The 22,130-nt window shown below is 42.7% G+C and overlaps 2 protein-coding genes across 2 annotated transcripts in view; one reads left to right on the top strand and one right to left on the bottom strand.

Moving 5' to 3' along the window:
* LOC126282473 (uncharacterized) overlaps window positions 1-5,616 on the top strand; it is a 293,068-nt gene extending 287,452 nt beyond the window's left edge. The window contains exon 13 of the mRNA XM_049982129.1: window positions 5,142-5,616. The gene's annotated coding sequence lies outside the window, so the exon portion shown is untranslated. The remainder of the gene's footprint in view (window positions 1-5,141) is intronic.
* A 6,230-nt stretch (window positions 5,617-11,846) lies between these two features.
* LOC126282082 (hemocyte protein-glutamine gamma-glutamyltransferase-like) overlaps window positions 11,847-22,130 on the bottom strand; it is a 359,269-nt gene continuing 348,985 nt past the window's right edge. The window contains exon 14 of the mRNA XM_049981538.1: window positions 11,847-12,749. Within this exon, the coding sequence (XP_049837495.1) occupies window positions 12,608-12,749 (142 nt within the window). The 3' untranslated portion in view covers window positions 11,847-12,607. The remainder of the gene's footprint in view (window positions 12,750-22,130) is intronic.

Genomic DNA, 22,130 nt, shown 5'->3' on the forward strand with positions numbered 1-22,130 from the left:
CTCCGAGCTGATAGTCCGTGCTGCTGCAAACGTCGTCGAACTGTTCGTGCAGTTGGTTGTTGTCTTGCAAACGTCCCCATCTGTTGACCCAGGGATCGATACGTGGCTGCACGATCCGTTGCACCCATGCAGATAAGATGCCTGACATCTCGACTGCTAGTGATGCGAGGCCGTTGGGATCCAGCGCGGCGTTCCGTGTTACCCTCCTGAACCCACCGATTCCATATTCTGTTAACAGTCATTAGTTCTCGAACAACGCGAGCAGCAATGTCGCGATACGATAAACCGCAATCGCGATAGGCTACAATCCGACCTTCATCAAAGTCGGAAACGTAATGGTACGCATTTCTCCTCCTTACACGAGGCATCACAACAACGTTTCACAAGGCAACGCCGGTCAACTGCTGTTTGTGTATGAGAAATCGGTTGGAAACTTTCCTCATGTCAGCACGTTGTAGGTGTCGGCACCGGCGCCAACCTTGTGTAAATGCTCTGAAAAGCTAATCATTTGCATATCACAGCATCTTCTCCCTGTCGGTTAAATTTCGCGTCTGTAGCATGTCACCTTCGTGGTGTAGCAATTTTAATGTCCAGTAGTGTATTTTCCACAGGATGTCCGGTGCCAAGGCAATGTTCTGCAATGGCGGATTTTCTTGCCAGTTGTAAGCGTGTGTGTTACTGAAGCTTAGTAAACCAGTGCTGCAGGGTCTGGATAGTCTGACCAATACATGATATGGCAAAACTGCAAGGAATAAGGAACGCACCCACCTTACACACGCCAAGATAATCTATTACTCTAAAAGGACCACGATCTTAGGTAGTGGTCTAAACACAAACTTAACGTCATATTTTCGCTAAATACGACGAACCTGTTCGAAATTCTCACTGTGTAAGACAAAAGATCTTAGACTGTGGTGCTATCTCGGTGTTGTCACCGAGCGAGGTAGCGCAGTGGTCTGCAAAAAAAGTTGAATTGTGTGTGAAATCTTATGGGACCTAACAGCTAAAGTCATCGGTCCTTAAGCTTACACACTACTTAACCTAAATTATCCTAAGGACAAACACACTGTCCCACGTCCGAGGGAGGACTCGAACCTCCGCCGGGACCAGCCGCACAGTCCGTGACTGCAGCGCCCAAGACCGCTCGGCTAACCCCGCGCGGTGCAGTGGTTAGCGCACTGGACTCGCATTCGGGAGGAAAATGGTTCAATCCAGCGTCCGGCCATCCTGATATAGGTTTTCCGTGATTTCCTTACACCGCTTCAGGCAAATGCCAGGATGGTTCCTTTGACAAGATAAGGCCAACTTCCTTCCCTAATGCGATGAGATGGATGACCTTGCTGTTTGCTCTCTTCCCCAAATCAACCCACCCCCTCGGTATTATGATCGCTCAACCGGTGCACAGATGGTCGATAGCGCGACTCATGTCTGATTTGTATTTCATTATAACGATTTTAACGGAAGTTGACTCTGAGATGGGCTAACTGAACTGATAAACTCTCAGGGTCCGAGGCGACTTGGGCCCTTTGAACCAAGGTATAGTCTACCCCTTCACAGTGAGCCGGGATGCAGGTGTCAGTGTGCGTAGCTTTCCTGTAAAAGGCATGTCCCAGCGTACCCGCCACCTTCCTCCTAACCAACACATCCACATCAAAGAAAGGAAGACAGCCGTCCTTTTCCATCTCCATCGTGAAACGAATATTCAGACGCATTGAATTCAGGTGTTTTAAAAAGTCGTTGAAATTCTCACCACCATGAGACTGAATAACAAAAGTATTGACTACTTAAAACACAGGATTCAAAACTGCAGACTCTAAGTAATGTTACTCGAAATGTTCCGTAAACAATTTGGAAATTACAGGTGTGAACGGGATTTTCATTGCAAATCCATCTGTCTGCTCGTAGTACTGGTCATTGGATAAAAAAGTAGGTGGAAGTCAATACATGTCGAAACAGGTTCGTTTATTGAGCACCAAGTCAAACCTTAGTCAACCATAACGACTAAGAAAGAATAACACGAGTCAAGAGATAGATCACATCAAAACTGACTAGAATGTTGGAGTCATTAAAACGCATTTGCTTTAATAGACGTAAGAAATCTGCCAACTCTTAATGTAGTGCTCATACTGACCTACTCCAGGGGTCAACAGAGTAGCAAGGTGTTTTGCTAGACAATATGTCGGAGCACCAATGTTACTCAGAATTGGACTAAGAGGGTCCCCTTGTTTGTGGATCTGAATCAGACAGTAAACACTGTGTCTTTTGAACGTAATCCTGCTTGTTCGAAACAAAAGTAGCCTTGCCCTTGTCCGTAGGTAAAATAACGATACCTGGATCAACTTTATGCGAATGTTAAACAGCCGTCTCAGCCGCTGTAATATCACTCTTGGGTGGACGTGCTCCAGTCAACACAAGAGGGGGACATGTTGTGTGCCTGTTTTATATTTATACTAGCCGCCATCAACGCCAAAATCCGCTACAGTTGTGAAAATTATTTGTTTCTAAAAAGGAAAGCACAATCCAGCTTCATAGCCTTGTCCCATCGTCACATGCATATTAAAATGTGAATCCATAAAGAATGTGCAACTGAGGTTAAAATAGGTTAAAATACTTTAAAACGGTAGATTCCTCGCACATGAAATGAAACAGGATATCCTCCTGAATCCTAAGCCCACCAGAGGGAAACTATGGGGCTTAAGGGCATGCACCACACATGGATTGGCATGAAAGTAAATTGGCTGTCTTTCAAACGCATCGATGCATAAACTTCCATCAGACACTTACCAGGCACAACCCGCAGTTGAAGTACCAAGTACAAGCTGAAGTATTTCAGCTTTAGGTTGGGCTTGGTACAGGTCTGATGAGAGTGTTTTGAGCACTGTGTTCGAAAGACCGCCCATCTATTTTCGTGCAGATCCATGTACGGCATGCCCTGAAGCCCAGACCGATGTCCTCCTCTGCAGGAGGCTTTCTGGGAGGCCTAGATGTGGAAAGGATGTTCTGTTTCATGCCTTGGACAAGGACTGCACTATTTTAACATATTTTAACCTCTTTTTACCTCAGCTATGGATTCATGTTTTCATATTTCATTATACACCTATAAATGTGACACAGATCCTGAGACTGGGTTGTACTTTCCTACTAAGAAATAAATGATTTTTACGACTGTAGCTGTTTTTATTATTCATGATGAAGTCAAAAGTTGTGGATATCCTGTCAACAGAAACGCATTGATACTAGCCTTTTCTCCATGCCCTTGCCTGCATGCATGTTCACCATATACACTGTGTACATTCCCGCCTCCTCCCACTTTGCCCATCCCTCCTCCCTCTCTCACTGACTGTCTCTCCCTTCCCCCATCACTCTGTCAGTACGCTTCTCCTGCCTGTCCCTCTTCGCCTCACATATGTCTCTGTCGATCTCCTCCTTGTCCTCCTTCCACTCATGGCCTCTATCTTCCTATCCAGCTATCTGTTGATGTGTTTCTTCCCCATGTCTTCCCATCTCCTGCTGTCCCCTCCCTCTACCAACCCCCCCTGACCACTCTCTCTGTCCATCTTCCTCTGCCCCCTCTTTCTCTCTGTCTAACTCACCTTCCCTCCACTTTCTGTCAATCTATTCCTCCTTCGTCATCTATTTCTGTCAACCTACTCCCCCCCCCCCCCCGTCTCCCGCTGCCCATGTCGCGTTTCCCTACTTTCCCTGTATATCTCCTTGACCACTCTCTTTGTTTGTCGATCTACTCCTCTCGCCATCTCTGTACATCTTCTGCTGACCCCTCTTACCCTATCCATACCCTCCTGTTCGCATTTCTATCTATCTCCTCCTCTGCCTTTGTCAACCTTCCCCCAGGCAAACTCATCTGCATGTGTATCCCATGCAAGAGAGGTCGCTGAAGCAGGCTGGTACTACTCCCACAAAATGCTTCTCATGCAGCCCAGAGGTTGCAAACATGTTTTCCATTACATGCAGACTGCCATGCAAAGCAGACCAAAAAAGCAGGCCAATACTACTCCATCAAAACATGCTTGTTGTGCTGGGCAGCCTGTACATCAGGGGCAGAAACCATTTATTTCCCAGGCATGTTGGCTGCCCTGGAAAGCTGCTCAATAAGGCAGGTCGATACTATTCCCACACAACACGTCTGTTGTGCTGGGCAGCCTGCAGGGCAGGTCTTAAAAACTCTCATATTTGTACCTCTATAAATATCAGAGCTAGAGAGTTATAGACTCCTCTATGTTGGTGCTCTTAGTGTATCGACTTCGTGTGTCAAGTTTGACCCACTTTGATGCAGGAGTGGAGTTCTTACACATACATATGTATGGTCAGCATCTTTTTTTTTGAACCATCAGTCTTGTGACTGGTTTGATTAGGTGCACTATGAATTCTTAACCTGTGCCAACCTCTTCATCTCAGAGTGATACTTGCACTCTACAGCCTCAATCATTTGCTAGATGTATTCCAGTCTCTGTTGCCCTCTATAGTTCTTCCCTTCTACAGCTCCTCTAGGATCGTGGAAGTTATTCCTCGATGTCTTAACAGATTTTCTTTCATCCTGTTTCTTCTCACAGGAAGATCTACCAGCACTTCCTTGTCTTGGCAAAGACGCATCATTCTCGAGAAAGGGCAACACGTAAGTAACTGTGTTGGATTAACCATTGAATTACTCTGAGTGTCGTGTAGTTCTGCGATGTACGAAAGGTCTCGCTTAGAGAAAACACCGACAAGACGTATGAATCTCAGATTCTTGGGGAACTTAAATGGAATCTCGGGAAAATCGGTGATGTTTTCGCGAAAGCCTTGTTGGTCAGTTTAAACAAGTGGTATTCGAAGATGACTTTGTGACAGTTATTTCTCCTAAACGTTTATTTCTTATTGGGGTCATGAGAATAAATAGTTTCACGTGAGATTAGGGTACTACAGATACATGTAAGTAATTGTATTATTCTCGCTCAGTACTCAAATGTAATAATCGTAATATTTGTATGATGGACCCTCCGCCACAAAATGTACAGTGGCTTGCAGGGTATATTTGTAGATGTTGGCTGACACCAACAGCATTTGACGTCTTAAGAATTCTGTATACGAAAGGACACTACAGGGTAAACCTGAATCAATGAACTTTTGCTTTTTAATTTCAGTTCATGACTGCCGGAAGAGGGGCAGCTAGTCCTACAGCATTTTTCCAGTCGAAGATGGCCAAATATGGAACTCAGAGGTCTGTGACGTCGAGCCGGGAAATGACCATCAAAATAAAAGAGTTAATAAAGGAACCCCTTTATTATTTCCACAAAGTGTTTGTTAAGTGGTATTATAATCATACTATGTGTATTTGTGTTCTGAAGCTGCAAAAAAAGGATCAAAATAAGACATATGAAGCAACAGATGCGAAAGTGTTTGCGATTCTTACAGTGCTGCAAGCGTTCAGTGACTGTTTCGATTGAACATCACATTCTAAATTATTTTTTTAAAGTTGTCCATTATTGTCATTACTTGAATGTTTTATTAACAATGGTGAACTGATCGAATCATTTTATACAGTACATTTTTCAGTCAGTTGCTCAAAGTAAATTGAGGAGAAAGACTGATGATGGTTTGTCTTCACCCATCATCAGGGCAATAAAAGGCTTATATTGTGAAACTAAAATAGTAATAAATACATGGGAAAAATGGACAGATGACAGAAAATAAGTCAGTTGAAGAATGAGAAAAGGTAAGAATGAGACAAGGTTTCTTTTTTCTTTTTTGCATGTCTATGAACATTTGCAGAGACAATGTCATTATTAAACAGGAAATCAGAAAATTAATTAGAAGTTATACATTAAGCGCTATGTCGATCCAGACGGTATACAACAATCTCCACACGGCCATAGTGGACTTGAGACTGCCGAACATATCGCCAGCACCGTGGTGCACAAGAAACACGGGCATTGAAATGCTTGGAACACAAACTGAATCCCTAGCATCGTGTTGTCTCCTCGTCACCGACGAGTGCCAGATTTGTCTGACGCCTGACGATCGTTGTAGGAGTGCGTCGAGGTAGTCACGTATCAGTGGTTATCTCAGACATACGAACCCGCCTGTCGAGAAGGTGGGTCAGTCAAACACTGGGCTGATATGATGTGCAGATGTCAGATGCCGCCGTCGGTTCTAAGAATAGGGCTGTGAAGCCTTACGGTAGGAACCGCCAACAGCCCCATAGTCAACAATGCGGCGGTGGGTTAGTCTTTCGGGACCATGATTGTGGATCATATGCTCACCTCTGGAACATCTCCTGCCAGGAAGCACGAGTCAACTGACTGGCATGAAGTCGATTCAGCTTACCTGCACCAGATGAAATTTGCATAGCGTCGTATACCATGTTTACTTTTTGTCTACTTATACTGACTCTTTCTGAAAATACTCGTTTCCTCCATACTTGAAACATGCTTTGTTGTCAGAGTAAGTGCTTACTTTAGGAATGCCAGTTATAATAACTCCTTTCCTCTTTGGAGAGATTTTTTCTTTCTGTGGTTAATTTTTTCTTTTACTTAATTTATGTTATTTATTATGCCAAGACTAGTAAAGTGTTTACAAAACAGTATTATTTTTAGCAACAATATTTTCAAAATTCACGCAAAGTCGCATCAGTTTTCCGTTGTTCTAATAACACCCACAAAAGCCGTCTGCATCCTTTAACTCTCCACACAGTGACTACTAGTTTATTCCAATTATATTCCAAAACAGTTGAGAATCTAATTGAAGGAGAATTATTGAAGACAGCTATTGCAGTCACACTCAGTTTAACAGACGTGCCTTACATCGGGAAACTTTACAACAGTATGTTAGTAGTACAACATCAAAATAAATGACTTATAAGCCTAAATGATAACGACAATAAGTACTTACTTTGTTTTAGCGACATTCTTTGATTGTGTGATCATGTTATACTTCTGAATAAGTACTTGAATAATGGAATTATGAAAGATACTCTTCAAAGATTAATTTGACATCTGGCAAACAAGTAGAATATGGTTGTTATGCAAAGAGTTTGCAAAATGGGTTTATTAAAATGCTTGAAACCAAGAAACGTTATCGGAAAAGTGCTATACTGATGTTCATTCATTTTTACAACTCGTCACCACATTCCTTTTAAAAAATGGACTTCTCACAGCTCGTGAGTAATCAGTTCTTAAGATGATTGTTACATGTGATCAAAACCAGTTATTGAGTATGACTCTTTTTAACTGACACTGTACAAAAAATATATTAAACATAAGCTGGATTATTTTAATGGACATATTGTCCCTTAGAGGCAACAAAACAAATGGATACAGTTTCTGATACAGAACCTTCATGACATGGAAGATTTACAGTAACGAAAGAATCAAATAGATATTGAGGCCTACAATTTAAATTATTGTTATTTAAGACAACAGGAAAAGTTTTCTAATAATTACTATTTTATTTTATTCTTGGTCGTAATTTTCAGCAACTGTAGTATTATTGTTCCGAATAAATTTCAGTCATCAGTTGCAAATTTTATTATGCTATACCGCTTTTTATAAATTAGTCATCTTCAGTAGCGTAATTAAGCAGAAAGTCAATATCTTCTTCATAGAAGGCCAATGCCAAAGTATGTCCACAAATTATATATGTGATTATTTTAAACGCTGTTTGACAATTTACAGTTACTGTGTCACATCTATGTATCTGTTATGCTAGCATCAAGGAACATACGTTTCTTGCTGCCAGCATAACAGATACATAGATGTGAATCAGTTATTAATGCAGAACGAATGCATAACTATTTTCGCCTTGTGAAATTTGGAAAAATGTACTGTCTCGCTCTGCGTTCGAATTTCAGTTTACCGTGCAGCACTACGATACTCTTCACCACAGAGAAGTTGACACGTTTTGTTAGGTTGAGTCTGAATGCTTCACATACGCGAGGATACTAAGATAACGGCCAGTTAGCTCGAGTCTCTCATTTACTTTCATGTACTACTTGGGTCCCAAATGGGTGCCTTGTACTTCGCGGCGTTGAAATGATCGATGGCAGAGCTCAACTGTCGGCATCCCAGACATAAAAAGTTGTCTCTACTTTCATTGTTCAAGGCTTTAACATTTGGCTACGCCGTAGACGTCAAATAGCGAATGAGCTCCAGTTCGGTTAACATTTCTTCAGAGAATTCAGAGGATAAACTAGACAAAAGAGTAGTACAAAACACAACCTCCTCAGCAGTGGAACTACAGAGAAATGCTCGGTATTCATCCTGAATACTCGAGAACAGCACGGGAACACAGCAGAAACGCGAACGAAGAGGAGAGAAAAAAGTTTCCAAATGAAGAATCATTATTACTACCACAGTACTGCGTCGTTTGTTCAAAGAGAGGAGTCCATTTGTTGAAGAGGTGCCGATTTCATGATATTTTTGTAGTAGTTATTTTGCGTATTCATTTATGTTATAATTATCCTTTGTGAAGACAAGGTGTAGATGAAATAGATAAATGTGGTAATATCATAAAGTTTTCTCGTTTTGTTCACAAGTGTGTGGAAAGTACTGTAAAGGCATCTGCGCCATATGAATTTACGACAATCGATGCAGTCATTTTTAAAAGCGCCTTACTCAAAAATGTAAGATTTTCAGGAATTAAGAGAAGTACTCTGTAGGTGAGTGTATGGAATATATTAGGATGGGCTTTCGACTGTTTAAAGAGCACAATGAAGTAGATATTTCGCCATTGCTGCAGCTGCTCTGTTTTGCAATATCTTTAAAAAGAAAGCACGTCCAATATCTTGGAATAAGGATGTAATTCATATGCGTGGTCATGCTATGTTTTACTAGTGTTTTAAGTGTATCTTTTTTTACCCACACAGTTTCACATTATTGTTACACTAATCAACGTAGGTAAAAACGGTTTCATTAATAATAATCATCATCAGCAGCAGCAGCAATGTTATACAGGGTGGTCCATTGATTGTGAGCGGGCCAAATATCTCACGAAATAAGCACCAAACGAAAAAACTATAAAGAACGAAACTCGTCTAGCTTGAAGGGGGAAACCAGATGGCGCTATGGTTGGCTGGCTGGATGGCGTAGGTCAAACGGATATCAACTGCGTTTTTGTAAATAGGAAATCCCATTTTTTATTACATACTCGTGTAGTACGTAAAGAAATATGAATGTTTTAACCAAACCACATTTTTCGCTTTGTAATAGATGACGCTGTAATAGTCACAAACATATAAGTACGTGGTATCACGTAACATTCCGCCAGTATGGCCGGTATTTGCTTCGTGACCCGTGTTAAAATGGACCATTTACAAATTTCGGAAAAGGTCGATATTGTGTTGATGTATGGCTATTGTGATCAAAATGCCCTTCGGGCGTGTGCTATGTATGCTGTCCGCCATGCTGGACGACATCAAGTGTCCGGCCCGTTCGCCGGGTAGTTACGTTATTTAAGGAAACAGGAAGTGTTCCGCCACATGTGAAACGTCAACCACGACGTGCAACAAATGATGATGCCCAGTTAGGTGTTTTAGCTGCTGTCGCGGCTAATCCGCACATCAATAGCAGACAAATTGCGTAAGAATCTGGAATCTCAAAAACTTCGGTGCTGAGAATGCTACATCAACATCGATTGCACCCGTAGCATATTTCTATGCACCAGGAATTGCATTGCGACGACTTTGAACGTCATGTACAGTTCTGCCACTGGGCACAAGAGAAATTACGAGACGATGACAGAGTTTTTGCACGCGTTCTATTTAGCGACGAAGCGTCATTCACCAACAGCGGTAACGTAAACCGGCATAATATGTACTATTCGGCAGCGGAAAATCCACGATGGCTGCGACAAGTGGAACATCAGCGACCTAGGCGGGTTAATGTACGGTGCGGAATTATCGGAGGAAGGATAATTGGCCCCCATTTTATCGATGGCAGTCTAAATTGTACAATGTATGCTGATTTCCTACTAATGTTCTACCAATGTTACTACAAAATGTTTCACTGCATGACAGAATTGCGATGTGCTTCCAACATGTCCGGCACACAGCTCGCGTGCGGTTGAAGCGGTATTGAATAGCATATTTCCTGACAGTTGGATTGGTCGTCGAAGCACCATACCATGGCCCGCACGTTCACCGGATCTGACGTCCCGAATTTCTTTCTGTGGGGAAAGTTGAATGATATTTGCTATCGTGATCCACCGACAACGCCTAACAACATGCGTCAGCGCATTGTCAATGCTTGTGCGAGCATTACGGAAGGCGAACTACTCGCTGTTGAGAGGAATGTCGTTACACGTATTGCCAAATGAATTGAGGTTAACGGGCATCATTTTGAGCGCATTTTGCTTTAATGTGGTATTTACAGGTAAAAACGCTGTAACAGCACACGTTCTCAGAAATGATAAGTCACAAAGGTACATGTATCACATTGAAACAACAGAAATAAAATGTTAAAACTTACCTACGTTCTGTATTTTAATTTAAAACTGTTACCAACAGTTGGTCTAAAATTGTGAGGCATATGTTTGTGACTATTACAGCGCCATCTATTACAAAGCGAAAAAGGTGGTCCAACTAAAACATTCATATTTCTGTCCGTTCTACACTAGTATGTAATAAAAACAGGGGGTTCCTATATAAAAAAAGTTGATTACCATTTGACATATGGCAGCGCCATCTAGCGGACCAACCATAGCCCTATCTGGTTTCCCCCTTCAAGCTAGACACGTTTCGTTCTTTGTAGTTTTTTCGTTTGACGCTTATTTCGTGAGATATTTGGCCCGGTCACGATCAGTGGGCCCCCTGTATACAGGCTGTTTCAAAGAATCATCATAGAAGTACCGACAGTCTGTCCCAATTTAATCAAGTAAATGTTGAATGTATTCCATTTTGTCCCCTTAGTAGTCACTGATCCAATATAAGACTTTGCAAAATTAATAACAACATACACTGCTAGAAATAAAACGTCGAAGCTATGCTTCTGTACTCCTTCGATGTGTTCAGAAGCCGCGACACCAGACTGTAGCTTACTACGATAAAAATAAATGAAGGAACGTGGTCGAAACAGGTAGTCTACTCATAATGTTTCACTCTTTTGCTGTTTTATAGCATTCTGTTAATAGTTTCCAACATAAGGTTTTTCCTTCTTTCTATCTTTATCTCCTTGGTACTTTGTCTACGTTCCAACTCAACACTTGACGTCACCTTATATCGCACAAGAAATGTTCAGAAATAACAACAGTTGAACAACGAAAAGCAAGACGTAACACATTTTGCATTAGACATTTGATCTATTCCATTCAAAGTTGATCAATATTGAAAGGGCATTATTCCATGAGAAAAATCCTTGAAAAAATGATATCTTTGAAACTAACTGACAAAAACACATTCACAATGCTTGGAATAAAGCCCTTTTCATGCGAAAAGATGTATCGGTGCGTATAGAATCTGGTACCATTCTTAAATCATTTTGTCAAAATTTGTAGAAAGGCCCTTTCAGATATGACTTCATCAATTGAAGTGAGACATTGTCAATTACGATCGCTTCTGTCATTATTCAGATAAAATTAATTGAAATGCGTCTTTTTATGACGTTGGTATTTATCTGTGCTGCTTTGTTACGCTAATGCATTCAGCGTTAATGTGATTGTATGCAGAAAATAACGCGTAATAAATTTTTCATTTTATCAGCAAGCCAGACTGAGTTATTGTTTGAACGTTCACAACGGCCTGCCGTATGTAAATCACAGGTCTCTGTCCAAAGCATTACTGTTTTCACTGAACAGAAAGAAATGGTATCGGATGGAAAGAATCGATACGCAACGGATTTAAGAGCATTCGAAAGCAATTTACATCTTCATTTACTTTATTGCAATCAGTTACTACATTCTTGTGATACATAAGAAAATAAACAATATTTCACTAGGACTACTACTAGAATTTCCTAGGCATTACAAGTGCAGCAATATTACCAGTCAGTTGAAGCTAGAAATGTTAACACATATATAGATATAGATACTGCACATAAAATTAAAAACAAACGCCATTCTAGTCATTATGTGGAAATGATGAAGCAAAACTAAAACTAAACTACTTGACTGATTGTCATTGGAGTACATATGAGTTATCATCGTGCACTTGTTACATGTGTATCTGTGCATTGCTTTTAATTAATTTGCCACGTTGGCAGTACCGATTATATGCGACTGTGTTGCATTGAAAGTAACAAGCATATATCGTGATCGGTCTCTATGTTAATGGGTTATTAATCTAGCAACATTAATTTTTTTTTGCCACGTGTTTCGAGACACTGTGCTCATCCTCTGCCAGTAATTCAGTTTGTCGATGGTTAATTGCAGTTTTAGGAGGTAGTATTTACGTGTCTAGTAATCATTGATGGCTGATGATGACCAGCAGCGACTCGAAACAAGTCGTTTTACAGACCAATGTTATTAAATTAATAATACACACACATTGTGACTGACTTGACATAGCTTTAAGTGAGAACATTTATACTGAATCATGAGGTCTTCAATTTTTACAAATAAAAGTAAAGTGACTGTGTTGGAAAGAATGTGTTGAGCGTATCAGTAGCGTAGTTCACCCTCGTCAGTCAAAGACGTCGAAGGCGAGGGCGCCGGTGATGTCGACGAGCTCTTTGGAAGAGAAGGTGCCCACCAGCTTGTGCTCGCCCGCCTTGGCCGGCGTGAAGCGTTGTTGGAACGTCACCTCTTCCTCGGGCTCCACGTCCCTGCCGGACACAATAACAAGGATGCAACAGCTGTCACAGTGCCGAAATAATACAATGCGCGCGTGTCCGAAACAAAGCCGTGTGTCTGGCATTACGCGGGGCGAGTTTGGGAATGCTGGAAGCACACTCCGACCGCCGCATACGCTGTGGGCCGTCTCTCAGATTTCGGAAGGTGCCGCAACAGCTATAGCCTAACTAGGTAGTTCCTGCCATCTAAAGCACGTCATAATAATGTCACAGACTCAGTGTACCGTATGGATTTGGTGAAGGTCTGTTTTTTAGTTACTAAATAAACTACTGGCCATTAAAATTACTACACCACGAAGATGACGTGCTAAAGACGCGAAATTTAACCGACAGGAAGAAGATGCTATGATATGAAAATGATTCGCTTTTCAGAGCATTTACACAAGGTTGGCCCCAGTGGCGACACCTACAACGTGCTGACATGAGGAAAGTTTCCAACCGATTTCGCATACACAAACAGCAGTTGACCGGCGTTGCCTGGTGAAACGTTGTTGTGATGCCTCGTCTAAGGAGGAGAAATGCGTACCATCACGTTTCCGACTTTGATAGAGGTCGGATTGTAGCCTATCGCGATTGCGGTTTATCGTATCGCGACATTGCTGCTCGCGTTGGTCGATATCCAATGACTGTTAACAGAATATGGAATCGGTGGGTTCAGGAGGGTAACACGGAACGCCGTACTGGACCCCAACGGCCTCGCATCACTATCTGTCGAGATGACAGGCATCTTATCCGCATGGTTGTAACGGATAGTGCAGCCACGTCTCGATCCCTGAGTCATCAGATGAGGACTTTTGCAAGACAACAACCATCTACACGAACAGTTCGATGACGTCTGCAGCAGCATGGACTATCAGCTCGGAGACCACGGCTGCGGTTACCCTTGATGCAGCATCACAGACAGGAGCGCCTGCGATGGTGTACTCAACGACGAACCTGGGTGCACGAATGGCAAATCGACATTTTTTTTGGCTGAATCCAGGTTCTGTTTACAGCATCATGATGGTCGCATCCGTGTTTGGCGATATCGCGGTGAACGCACATTGGAAGCGAAGCGTGTATTCATCATCGCCATACTGGCGTATCAGCCGGCCTGATAGTATGGGGTGCCATTGGTTACACGTATCGGTCACCTTTTGTTCGCATTGACGGCACTTTGAACAGTGGACGTTACATTTCAGATGTGTTACGACCCGTGGCTCTACCCTACATTCGATCCCTGCGAAACCCTACATTTCAGCAGGATAATGCACGACCGCATGTTGAGGTCTTGTACGGGCTTTCTGGATACAGAAAATGTTCGACTGCTGCCCTGGCCAGCACATTCTCCATATCTCTTACCAATTGAAAACGTCTGGTCAATGGTGGCCGAGGTATTGGCTCGTCACAATACGCCAGTCATTATTCTTGATGAACTGTGATATCGTGTTGAAGCTGCATGGGCAGCTGTATCTGTACACGCCATTCAAGCTCTGTTTGACTCAATGTCCAGGCGTATCAAGGCAGTTATTACGGCCAGAGGTTGTTGTTCTGGGTACTGATTTCTCAGGATCTATGCACCCAAATTGCGTGAAAATGTAATCACATGTCAGTTCTAGTATAATATCTTTCTCGAATGAATACCCGTTTATCATCTGCATTTGTTCTTGGTAAAGCAATTTTCATGGCCAGTAGTGTATGTCAAATAAGGTTGTAGTATGATGTTGACATATGTAGCGGAAGCTATCGCTTGGTGGAAAAAGAAAAGTCTAATAATTCGTTTCACACTAAGTGCAAACCACACTCCTATTTTCACACCATGCAGAAGCCGTTCTTTTAGGTATCAGTATATTCAGAATTCCAATGTCGATTAATTTGCAAGTTCATATCACTCTATAAAAGCAGCGAAGTTTCGTCACAAGGCGACATTTCAGTATAAATCCTTCCATCATGTATTACAGACTGCAAGAATCAGGTGCAGTACCAAACTCGAGCTCCAGTAGTCAGCCGATGCTCTGCCGTTTCCCGCATGGTTTCCATTACAGTATTTGAATAGATCTGTAAGCAGACGCTACCGCTTGACTCCCTAGTCCGAAGTGGCAAACGCCACAGTATATTCTCGCTCATCTGTCCCAGGCCACTGCTGATGTGTTCGGTACACCAGTTGTCAAAGTATGAGAAATCGACAGAAAGTACAGATGATGTATCATGGGTTTCAAAATGTTTCGTACTTCTATTTACTGAGTATCGTGCAATATTGTTTAAAAGGCACAAAGATGGACAATATAGAAGTTTTTTTCAACCAACACACTGAAGTAGTGAGATGAGCATGACGTAGATATTTTTTCTTCATTCCAGTAGTTCCATAGTGAGGAAATCCTCCAGATGAAGAACACGTAAGGAAAACATGAACGCACATTAAAAATTTAGAATGAGGAACAAATATGGTAATGCATCTTTCACAGGTCCCAAGTATAATGGCCTTCATGGATGTAAAATACGTAAAATTTTTAAAAATATATTTCAGTTCAAAAGGTAGTAATTAACTTGCATGAAACAGGTGCGTGTTCAGTACACTAAAGTGTATACAGTTCTTAGGCTATTTCAGTTATGCGTCACCAAATAGAATAATCCTTTTAGAACAGTTATTTACAATGTTCACATTGCTGCAGTGCATTTATGAAAGTCAGGTTGAACCCATACTCAACGTTATTTGATATTGCAAGTAACATACACACATCAGTTGCTTCTACTAAGAAACTCATCAGTGGAGTAGAAGGAGTTGGCTACCTCTTAAACTGAACTTCATTTGTAGTAAGACTTTTTATTTCTACTGACAAGTTTTTGAAAATGTGTATATCTGAATGGCGACCACCTATTTGGACCAAAGTGACTGACTTTAAAACTTTGTGAAGATTATTTTTATTTCTAGTACTGATTCCATGAACTGAATTATTGGTCTGAAGAGAGATATACACTCTAAGCCAATAACTTCGCACCACGAAGGAATTACCCATATGTGGCGGAAACTGGCACATGTGATGTATATGTATAGACAAACAAATGATTACAAATTTGAGAAAGATTGGGTGATTTATCGAAGAGAAAGAGCTTCACGAACTGAACAAGTCAATAACACGTTGGCCCACCTCTGGCCCTTATGCAAGCAGACATTTGGCTTGGCAATGACTGATAGAGGCGTTGCACGTCCTCCTGAGGGATACTGTGCCAAATTCTGTGCAGTTGGCACGTTAGATCGTCAGAATCCCAAGATGGTTCGAGGGTCCTTCTCATAATGCTCCAAAAGTTCTCAATTGGGAGAGATCGGACGACGTTGTTGGCCAAAGTAGGGTTTGGAAAATACGAAGACAAACTGTAGAAACTTTCTCGGTGTGCTGAAGGGCATTATATTACTGAAAAGTAAACCCAGTTTGGCTTACTATGAAGGGCTACGAAATGGGGAGGAGAATATGGTCGACATATCAATGTTCTGTAAGGGTGCCCTGGATGACAAGCAGAGGGGTCCTGCTATGAAATGAAGTGGGACTCCAGAGCATCACTCCTGGTCATCAGGCCGAATGGCAGGCTACAGTCAGGTTGTCATTCCACTGCTGTCCAGGGCGTCTCCACCGCGTCTGACCTGTTTGTTGGGGCTCAGTCTGAAGTGTGCCTCACAACTAAAGACAATTCTACTCCAGTCAATGAGATACCAAGCCTGTGTAACAGTCTACAGTCATTAACCTGCCACGACGACTTGATCCATATGTCTCACCTCACAGTCTTTCAAGCTAGCATGGAGCGTATTACGCTTTACAGTGAATAAAAAACAAGAATTTAACGACATATTTATATAAAGATTTGGCATAAAATTTTTTTCTAAGAAGGTAAAACACACTAGGTATTAATTTGAGGAAAAGTGTACTACATAAAGCCAAAAATCAGGGCATAGCTCAGATACTCGAGCTGTTGAACAGACTCTGCAGAAGTCGTCGTTGTCAATAAGAAGCCGGTGAGTTTGGAACAAGACGTAAGTAAAGTAGGAGAGGAGCACTGCAGTGCGCCAGGAGTGCCACGGCAGCCAGTGGCGTCACTAGCAATCAGACAGGCAAATCCTGCAGCGCACGCTGGCAGAGGTCAGACTCAAGCGGCCTTGGCCTTGGAATATACACGGTAGACATTACGACAATATGTTACGTAATCTGCTATTGGCTACATAAAGAGGATGTTACAAAAGTCGAATAAATCTGAAGCCAAAGGGTAACGACCAAAACCGAACTGCCTGACTGGGAAATGAGTACATGGTGGAACGACTGAGTGAAAGGTGCCAAATGGTCTACCAACTTCTCCCAAGTACTCATGAACGCCAGTGCGTTGGCCATATAAACCCCATTCAGGGCAAGGTAGATCACCTAACATGACATATGCAGGTATGGTCATACCCGACCACATAATCTTCAACTGCAATACATATAATGGAATTAGGGTACCAACAGAGACTAACCAATCACTACACGAACGTTAAAGAAATTACGAATAGTGGACAGTAATGTGCAATGGCACTAACACCAGTCCCCAGCATGAAAAACATAAATTTACCAGGCTACTGCATTTATAAAGTCCCTTCCATCCCATTTTATATCAATACAAATGTGTGAATGTGAATAACAGTGTGCTATCGAGTGCATCTAGTGTTTCGAAGTATGTGACTGGGTGTGTTGCATTACACAGTGTGCTTGTGCAACCAAGATCACAGCATCATATGAAGCAGAAACTGCAGTTCCACATTGTCATAGCACCTGGTCCCATCTCAGCGATGGCGACAAAGAGATGCATGTTGAAGGAAGATGTGAAACAACGCTGTAAACAATTTCAATGCTTTCTAGACACAGTTTTCATACACACACACACACACACACACACACACACACACACACACACACACACACACACACACACATATATATATATATATATATATATATATATATATATATTTGTGTGTTTGAGAGAGATTTCTACCAAATATGGCACACAAGCAGCACAGTGGGCTTTATAACCTGCTAGCTCCACCAGAAGAGGAGATACAGGCAACATGTGTTCTTTTTAGTCCCTGCTGTATTGGCTGCCCTTCACAATAGTTGTGTTGTGTGGGAATAGTATTGGCCACCTTATCGACGTTCTCTGCAGGGTAGTATACATGTCAGAGGGAAGAAACAGGTTTCCATTCCGAATGTGAATGAATATTGCCATGTACAAGACGTGTGTTGTAGTAGTATCAGTGTACTTAATCAACATTCTTTACACGGAAATCTATATGTCATTTTCAGAAATGGTATTCAAGTCTGTGTAGTGTATCATGCCCTGCAAGACAGGTGTGTTGTGGAGGTGGTACCAGTTTGCTTTAGCAACCAGTTTGCAGGGGCTACAAATGTCGATGGGCATGGCTGGGGGGGATTTAGATGGATGATGGAGGGGACAGACAGATATAAGGGGCAGGAAGAGATAGATATGGAGAGAGGGGACAGCAGGGGATGGAGAAAGAAAGAGGAGCAGGAGGAGATGGTGTGTGTGTGTGTGTGTGTGTGTATGTGTGTGTGTGTGTGTGTGTGTGAGAGAGAGAGAGAGAGAGAGAGAGAGAGAGAGAGAGAGAGAGAGAGAGAGGCCAAGGAGGAATAGATAGAGGGATGGGTAGGAAGATATGGGCAGAGAGAGAGGGGTGGAGAAGATGGACAAACAAAAGGGGAGGAGGAGGTGGAAACAGAAATAGTGGGGAGAAGAAGATGGAGAAACAGAGAGAGAGGGAAGGAGGGGGGATGGACAGATAGAGATGGGAGGATAAGGAGATCAAAGAGATGGAATGAGGAAGAGCTGGACACAGAGAGGGTGGAGGACGAGGTGTGTGCATTATATGTATCAAAGGCGAGAGAAGCAGTGGGGAAAAGGCTACTTTGCAGGGCCACAATATACTCGTATCGTGAGGGGTAATGGCGATTAAACAGGTGCTAACTTCGAGACGAGTTACGGCTGCCGTTTGCACAACAACATACAATGACAGTAACGGTGGCATCCATGAAATTGCTCTAGTTTATCGCATACATTAATTTCGTGAAGGAGGTCTCAACTGCTAGTAGCCGTTTAGCGATGGTTCATAACTCTGTTACGACTATCACTGTAGTTTCTTGGATACTGTTGACTACTCGCACTACAAGCAGCAGGAAGCGTGACTTTAATTTCCATCTCTACCCATAAATGCAGTATCTCGGTGCAGAGTAATGGGTACCGCAGAAGTGGCAATACAGCACATGCGCCGCCAACACTACATAGACAGGAATTATGCAGGGAGAAGCCGCCAGGCATGTGAGTCAGCAAGGGACTACCTTCTCTCCTGGTAACTCTCTTGTTGTTGCTGAAGAAATTTTGTCGTACTTCCCTCGTTTTATTTAGGAAACATACTGCATTTGCACTGATGTGAAAATATGCTGCAGGAGAATAAGGTTGCTTCATTGATTCGGGGCTTCGCGTCGGATAATGTGGAAGGTGCACAATATTTTAACGGAACAGCTGCTGATCATCTTCAGTTGCTATCTGACCTGTTGCTGCAGTGAATCACGAGCATATACGCTGTCTCCCTAGAAATCCACAGGCGCCAAGGGATGGGATTGTAACGTCATCGTAGACGAATCATAGAGCACGGCGATATCCAGTGCCCTCTGCCTGTGAAACGGCCCAATGACTCCTCATGTGTGTGTGCGGACGCTCATTCTCCATCTGTGTTGACTCGGATTCATTCGTCTGTGCCCGATGATTTCTTAGTACCTCCAATGCGCGTGCTTTTTTCTGGCGAGTCAGTGTATATATTGGCGGGCCACTACAGCAACACGTTGATCCCCCTCACACCCTGCTGTCTCCCCTCCTCTCCAAACTCCGTACGTCGCCGCGCATATACCGCTGCGTTCCACCCACCCGCCCTGCATCTCCACACCCTCCACGTCTTATCCCAGTGACACGTTCACCGTCTCCCCGTCCCGGATGATGAATTTCATCTCAACGTTTATCCTTCCCTCCAGATCTGACCCCAAGCCTCCTCTCCCGTCCTCCTAGGGCTCCCTCTCCTTCTCTTCGCTTCGTTGCATCCTGCCTCCTACGGCCTCCCTCTTTCTCTTTCTCCTTCCCCTCCATTTCCCTGTCTTTGGGCTCCTTACCTGATTTCTCCCCCCCCCCCCCCTATCCCCCGTCTCTGAGTGCTCGCAGATTGACCTCTCCTGTTGCCCCATCCGGCCTCTCTCCCTCCTGCATCACCCTCCCCATCTCCCTCCTTTTTTCCCTCCCTCCGGTCATTCCCGTTTTAGCTTGTGAATTGCTTCGTGATTTCCATTTGTGTACTGCTGCAAGTACAGTGTTTTTTTAAAAAAAAAAAATTCGTGCCATGTGAGTTTCAACGCTGTGATCTGCGCTTTCATCATGCTATAAGTGCCGCCAGTGTTTCTTCAACATCTTCGACCATTGTGGTTTTTGTTTATGCTCTCTGTGGTTTCAATTTGTGACTATGTCTCCCGTTTATATTCTCCTTGTTTTGTGTATATCATTCATATTTTATCCCCTTGTCATTTTTAAAATCTCTCTGTTTTACATTTGTATGTTTCGCTCGACTGAAGAGCGGCGTCAGTGTGCCGCTGCCATCCTAAATGGGGCAGGGGGATGAAATTACAATAAAGGGAAAAAATCCACCCACACGTCAATAAGCAGCTGAAGACGATGAGCAGCTGTCTCATTGAAACAGTGTGCACAACCATATTATGTGACGCAACGCCCGTGAACCGACGAAGCAGTTATTACGCCGGGAAAGTCTCAAACAGAGAATAAGGTTCAGTATTCTGTTACGCTCCCTTATCTTTTCTACTGTAGGATGATTATTTTTATCAATAAATAGTATTCGAATATGGTTATGCTGGAGTGATGTAGTTTTTTACATAGAAGTCATAACGGTAGAAAATTGTAACAAAATTCATGAAGACCCGGAGAGGATCTACTTTTGATACAAGGATTGTGAGTTTTCCCTCTGCAAACAAACTCTGACAGATTGGGCATAGTAGATGGAAATCTCGGTTGTTTGTGATCGTATGATTTTCAAAGAGTCAGTGGAAGCAGTCACTTCTACTAAATATCTGAGAGTAAACATACAGAGGCATTTCAATTGGAAAAGCCGCATGAAAATTATGGTAAGAAAGACAGATACCAGACAGATTCACTGAAATAATGCTCAATAAGTTTAGCACACCTGTGAAGGTGATAGCTTTCAAAATCCTCATTCGACCGCTACTTGAGTATTGCCCCTGATTTTGGGTCCCTTGCCAGGTAGGATTGATAGGCGAGGTAGAGAAGATCCTAAAAGCGCTTTTCCTCATAGGTTCCTTTCGTAAGCACGAAAGCGTGACGGAGTTGTCAGCGAACTCCAAACCGTGGGCCACCGCGTGGACGGATGTCTCAGTTCGATATTGTTGCTAGATATGGAACGAAGGAGTGGGGTGTAAAAATCTTTAAGTCGAGGAGAACGCGTGGTCGGTAAGTGTGTGTGAGCATAACTGAAGTCGACGATGAAATCAGAAATGTGCGTCAGATGGTGCCTGATGTGCCCGACTGGTACTGGTGGTGTTACTACGAGGTAAGTAGTCGTATAGTGTATCATGATGTAGTTAGTTGTTAATATTACATTACAGTGCAAGGAAATAGCTTTGAGGAAGTAGAAGGGAAATTAGGAAGCTCGCTACACATAATGTCTGAATACTATAAAGAGAACTCCCTCCGCACAAAACAGTCAAACAGGAAGCTGAACGTCACCTGGAATGGCAACAAACTGGACCATACGGACAAACCAACATACCTTGGTGTTGTGCTGGATATATCACTCACGTACAGATATCACTGTGGAAAAAGCTGCCAAAAAGTTGCTGCGAGGAACAATATTTTAAGAAAACTAACGAATAGTAAATGGGTAGCTAGTCCGACTGTATTACTAACAACTGCTCAAGCACTTTGCTCCTCCACGGCAGAATATGCATGCCCTGTATGGTCTCGATCCACACTTGCTAAAAAAAGTCACTATAGTCCTTAATGAAACATGTAGGCTAAAAACAGGATGCATGAAACCCGCTTCACTTGGGAAAATATACAAAGCCGCTCAATTCTCATCTCCTAAATCCCGAAGAATTGCGCACGAACATATAGAAAAATTAAAACAGATTTTCGACGAGCGCCACCCGCTGCATGGCTCTTCATGTGCACGTAGCAGACTTAAATCCTGCAAGAGATTTCTCACTAGTGAATTGAACGACCCTCCGAAGGACTACCCTGCCTCACGAGAAATACCCAGCGGCA

The sequence above is a fragment of the Schistocerca gregaria genome, chromosome 7 (assembly GCF_023897955.1).
Source record: "Schistocerca gregaria isolate iqSchGreg1 chromosome 7, iqSchGreg1.2, whole genome shotgun sequence".
Taxonomy (NCBI): domain Eukaryota; kingdom Metazoa; phylum Arthropoda; class Insecta; order Orthoptera; family Acrididae; genus Schistocerca; species Schistocerca gregaria.